Consider the following 22,059-nt stretch of genomic DNA (forward strand, 5'->3'; position numbering starts at 1 on the left):
TATGTATAACTAGCAACAAATTTTCAAATTCAGTAAATGTTCATTGTGTGTTAATTCACCACCCACCAAAATTGCACAGGAACACTTTTTAAGACAGAAAAGAAAAACCATGTCTGACTTCACTTGTTAACCTCTGTTCTCCAAATAAAGATCTGAAGCAGTTTTAGAAAAGCAGGTACAAACACATCTCAAATACTGAACTGATTTAGCTCATATATCCGTCTTCCAGTCTTAGGAAACTAACCAATTTCTAGCTGACTGAACCCTGACTCATACAGCAAGCAAGAAATGTAATGGAGGCACTTCATACTTCTGGCCTCACTCTAAATTCCCAACACACTAATTGAGAAAAGAGTTCCAAAAATGTAGTTATCCAATCAATTAACAACAGACACGTGATCAGTTAACAATCTCTCGGTTACGGAGAAATGAATTTTTTTTTCTTATATCTGGAAGTTTCAAAGTTATCACATGGAACATACTAATTTCACATTCGTTTTAGTTTAGACCCAATATACAGTCAATTGAGGGTAAACTAATTGTGTCAGTGGGAGAACTGTTTAAAGATCAGAAGTTTAGCATGGCTTCTAGAGATTCATAAAACATTTAGTAACATGTTACATAAATATAAATTAGTTTTTTTAAAAAGATTTCACACCAACTATTACCCTTGATACCCTTCCTTTCTTCAGTAACTTTCATCCTTTCTTTCAGCTCTCCTTTAACATTTCTTGTTCCTAAAGCAACTTCTAATTTCCTCCCACCATTTTGTCCTCCACATGTTCTATTCTATGTGGATAATACCAACACCTGAGAAACACACCTATCATGTACTAACCACTATCTCCCTTCCCTATCTCCTCTTTCCTCCTTGTCCAAAATCTAGCAAAGACCAAAATTATATGCATTTTTAAAAATAATCATTAAAAAAATTTAAATCTTTTCAGAGTTGGGATCACCTGTGTTACTATTCATCAAATGGAATAGATCCAACCTGCTGTTCAGCTGCTTTACAACACTATTTGACTCTTGTTGAAAGTTAACTATTTTGGGCACATAAAGGACACACTGACAAGTTCTCTAACACTAAGCTGAGGAACATTGTTCCCATCTAGAGTGCTAGGCACCATTAATATCACTTCCTATTTGCCAGTTATTACTTAATATTCCCCAACAGTAGCCGTAAGTAGAAGGGTCAAAGACAACTTTTAATTTTCAGCACAAGCAAGGATGATTCCACAACTGTGTTGCCTTGATTTCAAACTATGATGGATGCTATACTAGTCACTTGAAATACATGTTATAAAATAATTTTTAAATTTTTTTTAAACTAAAAATATTTTATTAAAAAATACATGTTATAAAATGCACAATGAACAAGGAGCAGACCTCTCATGAATCTTAAGAAACACCCAGCACAAGTTCCTCTTTCCCATCCCTCATCTCCATCCAAGTAGTAATCCTACATGCATCTTGCAGACCTTCTGTCCCTTTCAGTGAAATATAAGCATGGCTGAACCTCTATTCTAGTGTCTGTAAGTTTCTTAAAACATGCCATCTGGTATAGACTATAGCTACTAACAGTTGCGCTGAAAAAATAATGAAAGTTAATTTAAAAAGAATGCAAACAAGTTAGACTAAACTGTTGCTTTTTTTAGCATCTTAAGTACAAGAGTGATCTTTCAACACATTAACATTACTACTTGAGACACAAATGGTATGTGAATTTCATCTCAGTACCTGATCCAACTAGAAACATGCAGATTAGGTAGTTATCTAAATGTAAATGTCTACACTATGGACTTGCATTGAGAATAACATTTCAGAAAACAATACTCCGCTATATCCAGAACTTATGATAGATTTTGTGCAGTATCTTACAAGGCCTATACTCAAACAGGAGACTGGTTTCCAAATATGCCTAAACCTGAGAGCAAAAAAGACAGGATTTTCTGGGGTCTGTTTACAGAACACATATATTGAACAACAAAAGTGGTGTAGTTCTTTTTGTTTCAGTTTTTGAGGTTTTGTTGGGGTTTTTTTGTGTGGTTGGTTTTGGGTTTTTTTTAAACAGATGCTCACTGTTCAACTCAAAATCTGCTTTCTTTTTTTAAACCAAATCCAAGAAAATATTAGCTTTCTCTTACCTGTCTGGGTGGTTTCATGCATAGACTCATACTCAGAATGATCAATAGCCAAAGGGTTCATATCTGTCTGATCTGACACCGAAACAGCTGGTGATGGCTCCTGCAGCTCTGTCAGCACTGCATTCTGATGCTTTTTGTCGCCATCACCATTGGCATCCAGTCCTGCAGCAGAGATGACAAACACATTCAAAAACCATTCCTTCTAATCACAGTAACATCATAGTTAAAACTAAATCCGAAGTAAAGTTGCTTACATATTTGCATTCATTATTTTAACAGGAAATTAAATTTGAAAAAGTTCTGCACTGAATTTTACCTTTTGCTTGAGCAACATCTAGAAACTCTTATCCATACCTTCTTTACAAGAATCTGGAGGTTGGTCGGGTATTTCTTCCCACGTTTTGCTCACACTACCATCAGTGGCACCACTTGCTTCCAAGTGTAACATATGATTTCCCCATACCTTTGCATTAGGGTTTAACTCAGAAACCTTGGTTGACTCCTACAAAAAGAAAATGCTTTGATTATGCTCTTTGTGGATACACAGCACGCACCTGTGCATATACATGTACAGTTTCAAATAACAGTATCAAATGTACAACTCATGACTGTATTAAGTTTTTTCACATCTGAATATATTAACTGAATTGCCATCCCATAATTGCTTCAGGTACAAAACCAACTGAATTGTGCAGCACAGAATTCATTTCCTTGATTAAGAATCACCAGAAAAGGCTAGCCAAGCAGAGCAAACTACAACAAACATTTTGTTCTTTGCCTTTGACAGACTAACTCAACCTGTACTTGCCCTCGACTTCGGGCAGTTCTCCAATATACGTGTTAACTCAATGTTGACTATATTATTGTTGTAGCTGTTTCTGCAAAATAACAAAAAACTTAAGAAAATACAAAAGCATAGGATTGGTTCTTTTTCCTGGACTTAAACATGTAACAGTTTTAAGAAAGCATTACAGAAAACTGAAAGCAATGAGATGTGCACAACTTCTATCATTACTTCAAGAGAAAACAAACCAGAACATTAACAAAAATTTAGGTTAGTCTTCCCATAGCCAGGACAAAAAGAATGAATTACTACACCCATTTAAATCATCTTAAGCCAATCTCCTTTAACCTGGATTCGAAATAGACACATTTAATGGTCATATATGGTTATATATAGCCATTACATAAATGGCTGTATTTATGCTTCAGAGAGACTGCTCTCTGCAGTGCCAACATCTACAATACTTTTTTGATAGTAACATGCCAGTGTTCTCTTGTTTTGCTAATATTTCAGCAAAACCCACCAAGTTATTCCATACCCAGAATATCTTTGGTTTGTTTTAATATGATGATTATACTGGGAAAGAGTATTGCTTATGATAACATACACTAAAAAAAGTTAATATTTGTTTTATGGATTTAATGATGCTAGGAACATTACAGAGTTTAAGACAGGCACTTCAAAACTCCATGAAGCTTTAATTAGTCTGAAACACAAGCACTCAGACAGGGATTATCATAGTGCACAGAAAACATATCCAGAAAGTAAAAAGATCTAAAGAATCTCAACTTAAACAGATCTACTTCATGATAGAGAAAAGACTTATAAAAAGTGGAAGTGTTCAACATAACTACTTGAATAGTAAGAATTCAAAGATGACAGCAAATTCCATCAGTTTCCATTTTTAATACAAAAAGTTCCCCCAGGAGATAGTAAACTTCACCTTTAGTACAATCTACTGCCAGCACTGCGACTGCTGGGCAAGGTCAGAGCAGCTGCTGTAACACAGTTGGTGTGGAGAACAATACTAAGCGCTGGCTCTGCTCAGCAGGGAAGGAAGAGGGGCAGCAGCTCCCGCAGGTCAGTTTTGTTTCTTTCTTACCCCAGCTAGCCAAGATCCAGTCTAGCTCATGCCCCACGCTCCTCCTGAAGCCACTCCTTTCCACAGCACTTTGGAGGATCATCTCCAGAAGTGAACAAAAGGTTTCCTAATTGCTACCAAGCAAAAACTTTAAGATTTCAGGAAATCCACAAACATTTCTTCCTATATGGAGGTAAAGAGCACTATTAAGTCTCTAGAAAGTTTCCCTTCCACATACTGAGGTGTTCATCTCAAGTTCATCTAGAATTGAAATCAAGATACTTTGCCCAACATTTAAACTTTCACACAAGGTAAACAGAACCAAAAAAAAATATATCAATATTCAGCAACATTTTGACTTACTACATTCTGTATAGCATTCAGTTTTGCAAAGGAAAGAGAGTGGTCAGCTTCAGGATAAAATAATATATACTGTATTTAATTATCTAATGAAACCACAGTTTGACTTGGCTTATTCCAATTCCTAGCTCCAGCTTTAAGCTTTAACATCAAATCACTTCTGCAGAATACTTACAAATTCATCTTTATCTTGCCATCCCCAAGTATCAACATTTTCTGGTGCTAGCAGCTGATACGGGTATTTTCCCACTGCATATGAAGCACCTGTTAAATCTTCAGGTTCCTTCTGGAAGTTTTCACTAACTATATGCAGTCTGTCATTCTTCACAGCATTGTTAGAAATGGTATTATTCCATAAAAAGCTCATCAGATATTCACCATTACCAGCAGTAACCGTGTCAGAAAATAGCTGATTTGTCCCATCAGCATTGCCAATCTGAAGATTGATGAAGTGTGACCATATTTCAACTTGGGGATTTTGTCTGTCCAGTTCATAGGAGCGCTCTTGGTCACTTGATATGTCTTCCATCACATCTAATACACACTGCTCACTGCTTTGCTGAAATCCTGCGGTACTAGATGTGGCACTGTGTATTTCGTAGGAAGGAGTAGCAGCATATTTGTCTACCTGCTTTGGGTCAACAAAAACTCCAAGCTCTTTGTTTGAGAAAATCTTGTGATCTGACTGCATATGTTCCCAACTTGTGGTCAAGTCTTTCGTTTGAGTATTTAATATATAACTGATGTTTTTCAGTTCAGTAGTTTTGACTTCTAACTGCTTTAAATTCCCCATGGTAAAAGCTTCTAGATTCCCAGTTGACATATTAAAACCAATGAGGTTCTCCCCTGAGTGGATGCTGACACACTGTTTTACTTCGCATTCATTTACATCACACACACTTTTTTCATGAGTTTCAGATCCTACTTCAGGATAAGGCCTAACAGAAATGTGGGTGTTCCTGACCTCTGGCTCTGGACTGGCACAGTGACATAACTCAAACTCTTCCACTGGTTTATCATGCACATGAGAATATGAATTTTGACACAATGAAGGTAAACAATTAGGGGCTTTATGGAAGAGATTACTGGCATCTTCCAGATTTTTAGTGTCATCTATCAATTTTACATGCTTGTATATACAGCTGTCCAAAGCTACAGGTACAGTGGAGTTACAGTAAGTATTCTGATCGTGAGTCAAGCCTTTATTGCAATTTAAGATGTTTTTATCACTATCAATGTTAGCACCCAAATTCTGTTCTACATTTTCTGCCTTGTTATCAATTGTCTCATTTAGGTGAACTTCAAATTTTGTCTGTTTTACAGATTCTACTACATCCCCAGCTATTTTGGCTGACTCAGTCCCCACATTCCATTGATTTTCCACTGCATGGAAGGAACATACATCCTGTCGCTCATCCTGTCTACAGTTCATGTCCACTTTATTCATATCCTTGTGTTCCAGAGACACAGAAGAGACACTGTTTTTGTTATGTGATTTTGAATATTTACTTACTTTACCTTTATTCCCTGGTGACTCTTGTGAAATCTGAGATTCTAGGCTGTTTCCCTTTAGGACCATTTCATCTGCACTTGTGTTATGTAGTTCATGAGCTGTCGAAGTGCCATCACTTACCCATGAACAAGTTCTGCTCAAGCTACCAGCTTGCTCAAGCATGCTACCTTTTAGCTCAATGATACTCAGACAGACATCTTCCTCCATGCCGCTATGGTTTGCACCTTCAGTTGATGCCTTGTTTGTAGTGCAACCCTTAATTTTAGTTGGGAAATCAGGACTTTCTTCTAAGTCTTCCTTTATTTCAGTCATATTCAAAGCTTCACCGCTATGCAAAACTGTACCTGTGCATTTCTCATTATCTTTCAAGAATTCTTCCAAAACACTGTAATGTTCACTAGAGTCAGATGCAAGCTTTCGGCTCTCACCACACCTTCTTTGAAATGTTCTCTCTTCCACATTTGAGTTTACTTCACTTTCTGGCTTTCGGAAGTAGTCTTCAGCAAGTTTTTCTACATGTTGACTCACCAAAAAAGAACCATTGTCCATCTCGTGTAACTCTACTGATAATTTAAAGTTACCCCTCACCTTCTCTGCCACCTGTTCAGTATTTGTTTCCATTACAACACTTGAAGGATGCCTACTTAAACCAAATGGTACAATCTCAGAATCATGACTTTCCTCAATTTTTCCTGAATTACATACTCCAGTGTTTAACAATGCACTGGAAATACTATCACTGTGTTCTACATTTTCTGAATTAGGGTTGTATGGATCCTCTTCAGCAGCATCTGCAAATTTTACATGATCATAAGCTCTGTGAAGTGATTCATTCCAACTGACAGCATTACCTATGGTATATAGCTCCACTTGTTTATTCTCAGGGACAACATCATCATATATTTTCACTCTTAAGCCATCTGTTACCATATTGTCAGTGTTTAACCTATGCACCTGACACCTGTTAGCCAGCAAGTTATCATAAGAAGATTGGATGTCTGTGCTACAATACTCCTTTGTCTCCTTTTTCTGCATGTTTGCCCTATCCTCTTTTTTATACTCAAACAGTTCTTTCTGTGAATTAAACTTAGCTCCCACTTGTGCCGATTGCTGCATTGGAAATTCCTCCCCAGTGTCTAGAGGTCGTGCCATGCTGCACATTCCTTCATCAGTAACAGCTGAGTTATCTGTGACTGCTGCAGTCTCTTCATGCACAGTAGCTGGCACCTCTTCATCACCTTTCAGATCTTCAGCATCTACAACACAAATACTGTAAAATTCCCTATCTTTTATACTTTGTCTGTTGTCTACATCAAGATAGCAAAATGTTGGGGACATCTCTCTATATGAACTTGAAAGCTTTTGTAGGCTGTCACTCTTGCTGTCTTCAAGGTTCACTGTTGTTTCATTCTGCCTTGAATGGTCACACATAACTGCACAATCCTCCAGAAAATTTCTATTTAAGGAAATTTCACCCAGTAAGCCATTGCCTACGACATCTGGTACATGTGAAGTAGAAATATGATCAAACAAGCAATGTTCTTCTGCAGCTACATTTTCATTATTAATATTACTATTAATATTTTCTATATTGTTAATGTGCTGACCATTACTATTAGATTTTTTAGGTGCTCTTTCTTTAATAACCCTATCTTTCTTTTCTTCACTTTTCTGCAGATTTCCATATGCACCAGGGACATTCAGGAGGTGACTAAAGGAATTAAAGAAGCTAAAAGGTCTGTCATATGGTCTCCTAGAGCTCTCACAGGGAATATTCTCCATGCTTTTGTATGATGGATATTTTGCTTTTTTATCCCAAAACCCAGATTCAGAATTCGACGCTGCGCAATCATCTCTATGAACGCGTTCAATGCCGACTATCACAGCTGCCCCATTAACCGTCCTTCCCACTGTATGCAGATCCTGACTTTCCACAGTTCCTAAAATTGAATATAAAGTTTTACTTATCCTTGACTCTTGTGCTTCCTCTTCCACAGATTTTTGTAACAAGCCAGTTTTCTCCTCATTCGTGCTGTTACTCAATTCTTTACTGAAGCAGCAGCCCATGTTTAACAAGTAGTGTCAGAGGAGTCTTCTCATTGCAAACCACCTTCCTCCATGCACTAACTTTCTACTGCTACTGAGAGACAAGCCAACACCCAGCTGCCAAAAATAGCACACTTTAAAACCATGCAGGGGTTCATATGTCATTGCCACTCAAAGTCCAAATCCCAGTTGCTGAGCAATGTTTTAGGATTTCATCATATGCACTGTAATATTCAAGCCAAATAATTCTCCTAATGAGATTATAGTCTGTTTACAAGTATTACCAAGTCTTATGAACTTCCATTGTTTCATTTCCTGAAGAGTTTCCTTCATCCAAATAATCAAAATATTTAAACGACATCTTTCACAATTTCCATGTGTGCCAAAGAAGTGCTTGCCTTCATATTTAGTACATCTCCTGCTTTCCATACAAGGATAAATGCATTCTGGCTTCACACATTTAAATCTGATTTGAAGACTAAACTAGTGAAAGCTACTAGATCAAACACATTTTGGACCACTTTCTTCTCCTCCTCCTTTCCACCAGAGCTGAACCTACACCAAGATTACTTCTTTAGGAGAAACAGGCTAAAGATAGATAAGACCTCATGTATTCCATTAAACAGTCATTGTACATTATCAGAAGCTAACTCTGTTCCAAGCCTTTTTTTTAATTTGTTATCTGCATAAAAAAAGAATACATAATCCCTCAGTGACTTACAGCACTGGAAGGGGCCTCAAGATCATCTAGCCATGGTACTGTGGCAGGATTAATTATACTTAACCTCCAAAAAAAATTCTGTATTCTTTTACAAAAACCCTCAGACTGATTTAAAAGGTAGTTTGACTAAAAGCTAGTTCTTCCAAAAGTCTGCCCCCAGTATAAGTTTTCTTTCTTTCTGATCTTATGACAGCTAGAACATGTTTATACACATGTAAATACATCTTAGAAGACTTCCACTACTGTTAAGTCCCCTTACTTGCTAAGAAAGTGGTTCTGTTTCTTCAGAAATAAAAACCCAATAAAAGCTGAAAGTACCCTACAACTTCTCAGCTCTAAACAGAGTTGTTCTTACTTGCCTTTACATAACTATACATCACTCAGACCTCCTCTATAACCCATTCTTTCAAATTTGGACCCCCTCATTCAGAGAGCTTGCAGAATGTACCACTACAGCACCACTCTACACCATTACATAGAAGATACTGAAAACACAGAAGACAGACAAGACAAACTATGAAACTCTATCTCAAATGTTCTTTCAGCTGCGGAGTGAACTGAGTGCTATTTTTCAATTGGTTGTGCACCTTATGGCAAGTTTAACTCTAGTACTTGAACTAGAGTTTTAAGTTAGACTGGCAACTTGCCTTCACTGTATTCATATAGCAGTATACAGGGGTACTAAGGCTAAGGCAGTTGTCTTTAACTAATAAGAGAGTTACTTTAATTTCTACTGTAAACTATACTTGTAGAGTAAAAGCTGCTTAAGAGATCCATGCTCTAATATTCCAGTATCATTACATCTTTTTTGCATGCTTGTCATTGTGACTTATTTTACAGCTGCTGTCATGGCAAGTGTGCGTAAGGCAGAAGACATGATTCAGTCTTATCTATGTTTTCTATATGGTTCCCATCACTGCCACACTGAAAGATTCCTGCTTTGTTCCCAAAGTTCCAAGAAAAAAAAAATTCATCTTTATCAGAGAAGCCCACAGTCACTTTTTCCTTTCAGTCTTCTTCACTTACTTTACTTCTGACAGAAAATCTACTACTATCAACATAGAAATTAAGCATCAGTTCCTATTTTACGCATTCATATCTAGTTGGTAAACTAAGTTCACATCTGTTTAGTCATGAACCAAAAAAGACACAAGCATTTTTCTGTTTCCTGTTGTCACCTGAAAAATGAGAAAAAAATGATGCTGCACTGAAAATTAAAATCAGGGAGAATATAAAAAAGCCATTGGTATCCCAAACTGCTCGCAGTCTTACAATAATAACTTGCAAGTACAAGGTAGTACTGAGCAGTGCCAAACCGCTCTAGAAATTCAGATGTTTCACTTTAGTCTGCCCCACAGTTACTATGAAGCACTCCTGTAGTAACAGTAGTAGAGTTCACATTTACCAGCATAAAACAGACTAGAGGTGAATCTTTTATAGTGTGAAATGCTTCTATTCTCTTCTCTGAAGCTTTTCCAAGGTACTTGAATATTTATTTTGAGTCACTTCTTATCCTACTTCTCTTTATAAATACTGTGTAACATAAAAAGGTGCAAAGCTGTAATAGAGCTGGCAATGTAGCTTCTTCTCCCCAGGCAAGTATTCTACTCATAGGACAAATGAATCACAAAAAAAATAATGTGCTTTAGATTCTTAAACACAGGTTACCATATATTTAAATGCCATATAAATTTAAATGCCACAGGCAGACTAAGATTTGTATACGTGAAAGAACCATACTGGCTAACTTTCAGGGGAAACCTCCTATTCACCACTAATCCTCTGACCATAAAAAAAGATTGCTGAACTGGCTACAGAATACATCCCCTCCTCAGCAAGTCTGCTTTGAAATTGCAAAGTAAGAAAAGAAGACTACCCTGCCCCCCCCCCCCCCCCCCCCCAGCTTATCCAATACACGAAGCCTCAAAATGCCTGCAGATAGATTGTTCTTAAGGACAGGAAGTCTGGTGCATCATTGCTGCCATCTGCTGCATTTTTTTTAATTCTCCTGTCAGACAAAGTTATTCAACATGCTTGGATCCAGACTTAAAACTATGCCAAGTCCCTCCACTCTCTAGTATTCCCTGGAACCAAGTACAGGGAAAGGGAGAGGGAGTTACTTATAATATTTTTTTCTGAAGAAATGCCATGAGCAAACAGTTCAACTGTTTTTAATGTCAGTATAAAGTCACAGTAATATCTGCAAAGTTTACAACTATTCAGAAAACTCCCCTGTCAGGTAAACAAACAGCAAGATTTTTTTCCCCTCTGTGATTTAACCATTACTAACTACGTGCTTTCTAGAGAGGAACGAAGTGCCTTTAAGAGATGGACCTGGGCAAAGTCCACTTTTCCAGTCCCTTAACAAGCACTCCTGCTATCAACTAACGGGGAGAAAATGGGTGAAGCAGTTCAAGCAAGCAGAAACTTCTTCCAGTTTTCCCATACCCTTCTCCCTATGTGCAAAGGCACATTTTGTACTTGTTCCTTTGGTTTTATCTAAGAGTTCCAGGGATAATTTCTATTTTTAAGCACCTATAGTGTACATCCTTTAAGCCACATTTCTCAATACTATTTACTGTGGGATCACCATTAAAAAAGACAGCAAGAAGAATTTAAGCAGAAAATGCCATACATGTTATGCTACATCACCTGAGGTTGGTTGTTTAACTTCTAAGACTCAGTAAGTCTTAAAAACCTTCTGGCTAAGCTAAACACTGCCACCTGACTCAAAAAGCATTTTAACAGAACTTGTGTTCTGCCACTTCAGAGCCCAGCTCAGCTGGGGGGAGTAGCTTTTGTTTATTTTGGATTTTTTCCTTTATACATACATATCTTGGCTCTGGTATATTTCTCATCTACTCAAAGCCTAAGCAGGTTTTCCCTCTCCATGAAACAAAACTGCTCTGAAGCAGCACTTTCATAACCTGAACAATTATATTTTTTAATAAGTATTTTAGTCCTATGTCCCATACACACCTACACAGAAGGCAAGAAGTCAACATGCTTATTAACAGGAACACACCTACTCATCTACTTTCATTTCTACATGTACCTACTCCTTCTCATATACAGTCTTAAAGACCTTAAAGTCTAGCTTTAAAGTTACAATAGCACAAGTTAAAACAGTCCTTACAACCTTCTGATACCCAACTTCATTTATCCTTTTTCTACAATGAAGTCATGCAGCCATATCTAGTCTTGAAGAAACAGTGATTATCCTGCACTCTCAGGCCATACCTGATGTCATACCCACCACCAGTTCGGGGAAAAAAGAGCAGCATCACAACAGACATCACATCACTACTGCAGATTTTTAGAAACAGCTGGTCAGAAAGCTTAACTTTCCCTCCAATACATCAAGGTTAAATGGACTGTTAAGAGTTTAAATGCACATTTTACACATTAAAGCAATCAAACATTAGCATTAGAAGTCATCTAGAGGTGCAGAACTATTCAGCACTTCTCTAATGGTCTAAATGTGCAATAATGTGACAGAAAGAATGAACGCTTTGCAGTATTGATCCTTCATGATGCTGATACTGTACATGTTCAGCTTAAGGTCTAATCCTCCCATCTTTCTTTTAAAGCCATTCATGACCTCTTGAATTATTAAATATCACCTACATGTTATACAAACTGCTACTTAACTCTTAATTGGCACATACTGTATGCAATACTGTCAAATGATCTGAGGATTATATGCTATACTGAATTTCCACTAAACTGTTACACAGGATCCTATATTAAACTAGTAAATCAAATTTCCTCACTCTTTTTAGAGGCTTATTCTTGAATAGGTTGCAAGAGGATTTTTGAACAACCTAACCTAGCAGCTCTGAGCCCAAGACATCCTTCCATATTACCTCCTATGCAAAAGCATTTTAGGAAGTACAATTAAGTCCCATCTTAAGTTTTCTGACTTGCTAGCTATTTTTCTTGTGCTCAGAACCAAGAATATGATTGAACTTGTATTTACAGTACCTATAAGCATTGACAAAAACCAGCACACCACTTCAGTTTGAATTCCCATTAATAGAAGCCCATGACAGCACCTATTTTTCATTTTCATTTCACCTAACTATTCAACTAGGGAGAGAATGGGTAACATTCATATCACAATCAGACACTAAGTTTAAACGGCCCCATGGTAACATCCTCCACTGGAATATACCATCATGTGCAGAACCTGTTGCCACCTGATGAGACAAATCTCTTCTAAAGTTAATTTCAAATTTCTAGATCAGGTCAATTCAGCCAAAGAAAGAAAATTTTTTGGTCCTTAGAAGGTGCTCTGAGAGGCCACATACTCAAATGCAGGCACAGCAGGGGAAGAGTTTAGGACCAATGAACAAGGAAAAAGACCATACCTTTAGCACTAAATGTTACTTATGTCTTGTCTGGCAGCAACAGGTCATATAAACTACCTCCACCATGGGATCTGGGTCTTGGCCTGCTCCCTCAGAGTAACCTCGTATTTCTAGCAGCAAAGTGTTATTGATCAAAAAGGAAACAGAAGTGAGTCAAAAAGTAGTGAAACCTTTCTTAAACTCTGACTTCCCTGGGTCCAGTCTGATAAGTGCCTTCTCAGAAAGAATAACTGTCAATCGGGATACAAAAAAAAAATCCAATGACAGTTGTCACCTGAAGTGACAAAGCCTGCCTCTAGGTTAAAAAAAGCCAGAAATACCAGCACATTTAACTCCCAAAGTTATCAAAGCTAAGATTATGCTAGCATCCTCTAAATTATCTACCTCCAACTTGTAAGTATAAGCTACTATTAACAAGAAATTTACAAGGGTCCTCAAGCTGCCAGCTTCCTTCAATCAACTTGCATGCAAAACTACTGAAATTCTGCTGTTTAATACTACTAAAATCAGCCAAACTCAAGAGGAACTGTTGTTGGAAGTGAACCATACTAGGCTTGTGATCAATCTACAGGAGGCATTAAATAGCATATACTTTTATAGCTACTTCAAGGCAGAAGAAATTACTTTGCCTCCCTTACCACAACTGTTAGCAAACAAGTGACCTCTGTATCATTAATAAACAACACTGGAAAGTGATTTCTGAAGGGTTCCATCGCATCAAAACTTCCACTAATTCAGTCACTATTGACTATCTGTTCAACATTACTAATAGCAGAACACATGTTAAGTTTTGTTCCTGCCAAAGAAAACAGACTGACTAAAGTCATAATTAGGAAACTTTATTTACTGATAATATTTAAAGGTGTAACAAAAATACTTTATATAATCACTTCAGAATTAAGGCTAGCATATAGGGAGTCATTTTCCCAGGGTCTACAGAGGCATATCAAAATTTCCAGTAGAAATTCTACAACTTTCCTCCGAACTGTCACAAAAGCACTCAGACTAGGTATCACCAGATCCTAGTATAAAACCATAGCCAGAATAGCTAGGTAGTGTAATTCAGCAGATTTCTTTTAAGTCTATAAAAAAAGACTCAATAGAAATCTCAATAAATAGCATGGCAGTATGACCCCATATCAAATACACACTGAAGCAGGGATCACCACAGATGTGAATCTATACGTTTATGCAGTCTAGCCCTCTGATCTCAAAATAACTACACCATACAAGAAACAGCAGGTGATTTTCAGTTAACATGAAGCATGTCCTGGCTAAATGCAATCAAGTCAGAAGTTTTTCTTCATTCTATTACATTTCTGGAAAGTTGAAAGTGTCTTAATGATTTTAGTTTGCCAACGTCTTCCTGTACTCCATGATGTTTTCCTCGAACTATAGCCTTGTTGCCAAAAACTTGCATGTGAAGTCCTGAAGCACTGACAAAATATACTCATGCAAGAATGCCATTATGGAAGGGACCATCCTAAAAACACTTTTAACAGCATATACTGGCAATGATTCTCATACAACAAAATAACCTTCTGATGCTGTGCACATAGGAGTATGATACTGGTATAACTTAAAAAAGCTTAATAAGCTACAGGTCTCATGTTTATGGAGTAAAATATTCAAAGGAAAAGCTTTAATCTCAAAAGAATTAGTTATTTGAAATGCACCATTATAGCACTATGGATACACTCCAAGATATCCAAATTGACATTAGTCTCTTCTAAGGAAAAAAGCAGACACATTTTCTGAAACTGAAAGAAACCGTTACTCCCTTTCTCCAAATAAGTATGAAAGAACAGAAATTAGATCCAAGTTCAGATAGCTTTATAAAAATTCTAGTACATCAAATTAAAAGAACTACCATCAATGTGAAGGCTAATCAAATTAATACTAATGCACCTGCTGAAAGTGTACTGACAGTTCCAAGCTTTTGAAGCAAATTTGCAAGAGCCACTTAAGCTAACACACTGGTTTCTTGGAATTAATGCCTTGAGTACAGGAAAAAAAAAAGAATCACAAAAGTTCAACTTTCAAAAATATGGCACAAAAGCAGGTTCAACTTTTTCCTCTACTGTCAAATAGACAAAATTCACCATCTGAGAGAGGTAAAACAGAAGAGAACCCAGAATAAAAAAAAAGGGGGGAGGGGGGGAACAACAGAAAAACCCCACCAGCTTGCTTAGCAAAGAAAAGCACAAGTTTAGAGCATTTTTCAAAATGCTCCTTACTGCTTGCTGCAAGGTTAAGTTGAAACAGCAAGCATCTGCTGCTTAGTACAGCACAGGCCAAGTACCCAGCAGAACATACACTGAAAGCAAACCCTTCAAGATGTCCCAAGAGGAAACATTCTTCCCAATATACAGTTAACGATCAAAGATGAAAATACGTTATTAGTAGAGCTTACACACAAATCAAGTATTCAATCCTTTTGAAGATGTGTGTAACATTTACTGCAACATATTCACACAGCACTATCTGCTGTGTAATCTGCCAAAAGCATCCCATAAAGCAACTTACTGGATCCAGCAGAATAGCACAGAAGCAGCAGCACGTGCCATTTGGCAGAACTGACTGAGCAAAATTCCTGTTACAGAATGCAATTTCCTATTTGTATGGGTTTCTGCTTTTTCTAATTACAGACACATGCCAAGTGCCTTTCCTGCACTTTCATCACATGTTAATGTGTAAGCTAGAACCTAAGTTGAGATTGGTAACACCATTCCTGAATAGCCAAAAAAGCCCTGTACCCTTAAATGAGCGAGTACAAACTGTTGTAACTTGCAGTTTATTTAAATTCCCTGTACGACTGAAGAGAAGTTAAGTTGAGGCTCCTACTAGGTACGGAGAATTAGCCACCTTCAACAAATCTGTTCTAGCATTTTATATTGCAATGCTATCAGCCAACTGTCTTCTAAAATGTTGTGACATTCAATTTTGATTAAGACATCAAAAAAAAACCCCTGTTTCATGCAACACATACCAGGGGAATACGTAATTACAATACTTACTAGATGAGAACCGTCTTTAACTTCTTGTACTTGCTGCACCTGCGGTTCAGCCACAACTTTAGTGTCCTGATCAGAAGTCATGAGCTGTCTGCTTTTTGGCTGCTCAGAGAGAACTTTGCTGGTCACCTTTGTAAGCTGCGGAAATAGGAAGACAAAAGATTCTGTAAGTGGTTGTTAGAACTCCTGAGAATCCACAGCTATTCCAGACATGCCATGCTGATTCAGACTAAAGGTCCAAAGAAATTCCACAGCACAGTCAGGATTATCCGTTCAGAGAAAACGTTATGGCAGAAGCCGAGGATAAAAAGTGATCTTGGAGATACACTCAGCTCCCAGTCGCTGGTTGCCTCAGGAGTGCAGATGAACACTTGCCACTGTACCAGGCAGGGAAACACCACTGGCAAAGTTTCACTTGATTCTCACCTTAATTATTCGGACTGGACTTCTTCCTATCACCTAGTAGACTTAACTTATTAAGAAGCATTTAGTCACAAACCAAACCTTGTCTTCTACAACTACTCTGACAGTCACTGAATCCGCAAATTTTAAGCGGCATGTTACAACAGTTCTGCTAGATTAGTTATGCTCAACAAGTTGTTCTGTGCCATCATCCTAAAATATTATTTTATTTGATTAGACAAGTAGAAAACTGAGCAGAGTTGAAAGTCTGACAGCGTCTTTGCTTTGAAATTTGAGGCTACTATTGAATGCTGTTTTGAAAAACACCTGGTCTTTAAAAAAAACCAGGACAAGCTCATTTAAAGCATGAAGTCTCAAAGTAAATATGGGATGTAAAAGTCAGCATCATTTTAAAATTTTTCTTTTCTAAAAGGACTATGCTTTTTGACAATATGGTAATAATGCTTTTTGAGTTATTCACCCATAAATTCCAGTATTCCATCTGTAACAACATGCAAAATTTATTGCCTTCAAGCTGGTGACACCAAAACATCAGGGTGAGATTCTCTACAATCTTTTTCAAATAAGAAAGTAAAGATTTGCAGCACATGGAAAGTACCAGTATGAATCTGTTCTTCAGCAGCATAAGCTCCTTTTAGGGTATCTTGACTCCAAAAGACTGGTTAAAAAGTGTTTCTTTCAGACTATGGCATTATGGCCTCCCATGGAATCTCCTCCACACTGTATTTTGAAATGGACATAAGAAAAACCCTTTTATACAACTGACTGAATACATTCCAAAACTGTCAAGGAAAATTACTACACTCACCTATGAGCTGATTCAAGTGTCTGTGGGATTATGCAGAAGATATTTTGCACACACAGTTGAAGAAACAAATATACTGACATCCCTGACAGGACGAAATACTCAGCTTAGATGAACAGTTGCTTATCACTTCATGCTACTGATGTAAAGTCAGCATGACAAACATGTTTTTGAAAGAAACACATGCACTGTATTTCCAGAAGTTTTTCCCCTAACACCCTGCCTCTCATCTTGGAATAGAAACTATTTAAGGGAGAAGTGACAGACAAACACCACACCCAAAAAAAAGAAATAAAAAATTATACTGCCCCTCACAGTGTTATACACGCATGAACATACACAGAGTCCACATGGTAGAAAGTCTGGAGTTCATTCATGATGTTTGTATTTTACAAAACAACCAAAAATCATCCTCAACATGAAAGTAGTTTTTTAAAAGCAAGTACTAAATAGCTACAGTCTGTGTTGCTCAAACCCACACATGGGAAGCTGTATGCACAGTAACACTGCAGAAGGATCTAAGCTTCTTGGAGAACACTTCTGCTAATATTCTTTAAAGAAACTGGTTTTAGCCTTTTAAAAATTTGGATTAATATTTTTCTTAAAAGAGCACAAGACTTCTTACACAGTTCACGTTCGCTGTATGTAATCTCCACTGCTGTTCATACTAACCTTAAGCATACACATTAGTTCAGATTCACAAGGTAAAGTATACTTTACAGAAAGACAAATGTGTTTCAGTCAGCAATGATGCTATCTACTCGGCATTTTGATCCCTGTATCAATGCTGAGGTACTTCTTTGCATCCCTATGTCGCCTGCTTATCTCACACATTCCCATTCCCTTCTAGGATCAGCCTGTCCCCAGTCATGCTGCAATCTCTTCCATCCTCTGGTGTATAGTGTTAGCACCAGTACTTTGCAAATCTATGGATTTGGAAGGAAATACAGATAAAATCATGTGAGTCTAACAAGCAAGAGTAAAGTTCCAGCACACACATGTCCTTTAAAGCATTTGCTGATTGGCCATCAAGCACAAAATATTCACTTAAATCATTAATTTTGGCTGAGGGTGGACAAGTTGTTAGCCAACCTGATAGGTAACACAACTAATGTGGACATTGCAACTTCAAATTTCTTGGGCAAGCCACCAGCAGAGCAGCACATCATTCTACTGCTTTTTCAGAAGTCCTTTAGATGAGATTACACAAAAAGCTTATCAAAGGCTAGGTCTAGATTGAAACTCTAGGTAACTCTGCTTGGATTACTCTAATAATCGTATTCTTATTAGTTACAGAGATATACCCATATATTTAAATTGTATTTTGATCATTAAGTATCAAAATGGTTCTCAAAGCAATTGAGATACCATTATAATCTGTTTAAAGAGGATATTCAACCTGCTTTCTAAGTCCCATGCTTTTAACAATGATCAGCTCTTGCCCTTCTGCAAATGGGTAAGCCTTACAGAAAGACCCCAAATGCAGGAGTTTCCTTTGTCATTTTCTTCATTTAGTATGTCATACTTCTATAAGTCCCCAGGACATCAAGTGCTCTGCTGCAAAATCCCATCTGCTGTGACTTCATGTGCAGGGCTGTTCTGGAAAGTCAGTGCTATCAACTTTTCTGCCGCAGAGTTGCCACCTACTAGTCCCCTAAAGCATAAAACTTGTATGACTGCAGGCTTCCAAGACTATCATGTTGGAGAATACAGTGTTTGTGAAAAAAGCAGTGTTACTTCAGGGAGAGAAACAATAAAAACCACAAAACGTTAAAGGCTCTTCACAGGATGTGTTTTAGCATGTTTTTCATTAGTATTGATACATATCTACATACACAAGCTTATTTACAGGAACCACAATCAATATCCTGTAGTACTAGCAACTATAGATCAGGATTGGTAGTTTGGAAGACAGTTATCCTCTTTTGATGCTAGTTTAATAGTCAAATTGGCAAGTTAAATGTGGCATTTTAATGCAGCAATAATAATTATCATCCCATTGAAGAGTTAACTTGCCCATCATTTTAAAAGATACTCTGAATTGCTGATTGGTAAACCCTATCTCCGCATAAATACATGCTGCTGCAACAAACATTCAAGTGAAAAATACAAGTCGGCTGACCCATTTGAGATAGAGGTAACAATACTTACAGCAGAACATTGAGCTGTCACAAGTAGACTGCAATCTTTTTTTCATTCAAATTATTAAAACAAGACACAAGAAAAACCTTCAGAAGCACACAATCTCTTAAATAAGCTTTTAAATAATATTTCCAGTCTATAGCAAGCAGATTCACAAAAAAATCATGTCTTCCACAAAGTATGTCTAGTCATAGCCTACAGAACAGCCCACATTTAGGAGTTCATTTAGAAGTATACAACTATGATTTTGTAGTATTATACATGATTCAACCCTGTAAATGTGTATAGTAGATCTTTGTATTTTCTTCTGGGTTGCCACTCACAGAGCAATTAGTCAAGTTCAACAACTTCAGATATATTATGACAACAAAGTTACTCTTCAGACATGCAAATACATATTTCCAGAACTACCCAATCCAAGAGAAACTGAATGGATTTTACTGAAGTTTATCAAAAGCAGTTTGAACTTTGTCTGTAAGCAGGCAAGACACCCCCCAGAAGTTTAAAACACAGGTAAAAACATGTTTCTTTAGAAACTGCACAACATTCAACCACGAGGACTTTACTGTCCCCAAAACTGTAACACACTGCTCAACCTGCTAAATTAGTAATTGCAACAGGAAGGGGAAGAGCACCTTAATACACTTGTTTTCTGATTAGACCAAGGATGATGGGGGCGGTTAACTCTTTACTCGTACAGATCTGTCCTTGTCAGCAGTGGCTGATCTGAAGAGTTACAAGAATACTCCCAGGAAGGACTGAGACCACCTGGCTGAGCAACACAGGGAGCACATATTTCAGCCTACTGGTTTCCCTCTGCAACATCCACAACCACCTTCACAAATAAAAAGTTGTGGGTTTTGTTATTTTGTTTTGGGTTAAAAGAGCACAAGACTTCTGAAGAATAACATGGTTCTTCACTGGCAAATGCATCTTGTTATAAGAATTCCATCATTTCAGAATATGCCAGATACAAACCTGCAATGGTCCACAGGATGACTATACACAACAAGTGCACACAACCACACGATCATGCTTGTCTGGGTGTCAAACCAAGCAGAGCTAAGACCTCTCTCAGCCAAAAGCCACACATGTGTGTTATTATGGTGCCAACATCAGGCTAACCTTTACACTGCATTTAATTCAGGTTAAGGTATCTTATAGTACTGGCAGAGTTAATGTTCAACTGTCTGAAAATATTTATACACACACTGCATCCACATACACCACAACCTTGCAAACAGCTTGGAAGAGACATCTACTCAGTTGTTATATAGCCAACAAAACCACTACTGCCCCCATCAACCCCTGCAAACCTCCCTCAAGTGTAGCCTCTGATCTTCCTGCTTTCATTGGTAGTTCTCTAATTTTTCTAATTCATATTCAAAGTGTGCTTTTACGCAGTCTTTTTTGCTGTCTAGTTACAAGAGTATGAGTAGCAGCATGCATTCTCTCAATCAAACCAGTCAGATAGATCTGTTATTTAAAAACATGCAAAACCCCAAACAATGCTCTAGGGCTGAGATCTTGCCTGCCAACTTTCAGCCCAGAGTAATCAGCCCTTAAAAAGAGATTTACAAATGCAAGTGCTGACAACTAACTTTCATACTGCAAACAGCAACACCATAAAACAAAAAAGCTCACTAGAATAAAAGATCTTTTCATTGCTCTTCCAGCAAGCACAAACAAAAATAGATTTGAGTTTGGCTTTGTGCAGAACTCTTCCTAGCAAACATTTTAGAAACTTTAAACACAGATTAAGATAAACTTTTCACAAGGCTAATACAGAAATACACTTCCAGTAACATGAGAAAGCCTAAAATGTTTTCAAAACAGAGGTGCACTGCTTAACTTAAGCCTCATAACAAACTTCCAGTTGCAGGCCAGAAACCCTCTTTCTACTGCCAGAGATAACATACTTTCTCACCATCTTTCATGCCCTTCTGTATCCATGAGGATCAGACACCGCAGCAGAAGTAATCAGAGCTACCACTGACCTCAGCTAGGAAAAGAGTTTTAGCACCAGCTGAATACATCACATAGTTGATATGAGAAATAACAGATGCCTCTTCCAAAAGTATATTACTAATTTAATACATTAACTCCTGTTTAAAGAAACTTTATCTTCTTTTATTAGTTTCACAAGTGTTTTGAATACCCAAGGCATACGTAATATGTCAAGAGTTAATCATGTTCTTAGCCCAGGTAAAGCTGCTAACTCAGATACGGGATAGTTAAGCTTATAGAGCATCATCAAGAAAAACTGACAAATCCTAATCCTGTAAGACTGCAAGTTTCCCTGAGTACTTAGTGTTATGAGTAGTGATACAAACTAGAGCTTGCAATTTTAATCAGATGGCTGTTTTAGAAGACTTTCAAAGAAAGATTTCAGCTGCTCATGTAAGAGTTGAACTATCATCCTGCTGCATGGGGCACGTGTTACCATTCTGTAGATGAATAACCCTACAAAGCTGTATCATTCCAATACAGAAAGCCTGTGACAGAACTCAGGGGTTTCCATCTTTCCTTTCAAAGCAGGAAATCAGTTTCTTTACGGAGCAGATGTGCCAAGCGCTCTATCATTCAAAGGATGGCATTATTTAAAAGAAAATATACTGTGAAGCGGTTACATTACCACAGTGGACGAAATAGC

The 22,059-nt window shown here is 37.5% G+C and overlaps 1 protein-coding gene across 3 annotated transcripts in view; it reads right to left on the reverse strand.

Annotated features, from left to right (window-relative positions):
* The window catches only part of LARP4B (La ribonucleoprotein 4B), a 59,909-nt gene that overhangs the window by 25,109 nt on the left and 12,741 nt on the right, over positions 1-22,059 (reverse strand). For 2 of the 3 annotated variants that reach the window (XM_074831926.1, XM_074831916.1), the window contains exons 1-3: positions 4,548-7,252; positions 2,502-2,649; positions 2,148-2,309 (exon numbers count right to left, since the gene is read on the reverse strand). In XM_074831926.1, coding sequence (XP_074688027.1) covers positions 2,148-2,309; positions 2,502-2,649; positions 4,548-7,223 — 2,986 coding nt within the window. In that variant the 5' untranslated portion in view covers positions 7,224-7,252. Of the gene's footprint in view, positions 1-2,147; positions 2,310-2,501; positions 2,650-4,547; positions 7,253-16,039; positions 16,175-22,059 lie in introns of those variants that run through there. The other variant, XM_074831936.1, reaches the window with a different exon arrangement.

The sequence above is a fragment of the Strix aluco genome, chromosome 1 (assembly GCF_031877795.1).
Source record: "Strix aluco isolate bStrAlu1 chromosome 1, bStrAlu1.hap1, whole genome shotgun sequence".
Lineage (NCBI taxonomy): Eukaryota > Metazoa > Chordata > Aves > Strigiformes > Strigidae > Strix > Strix aluco.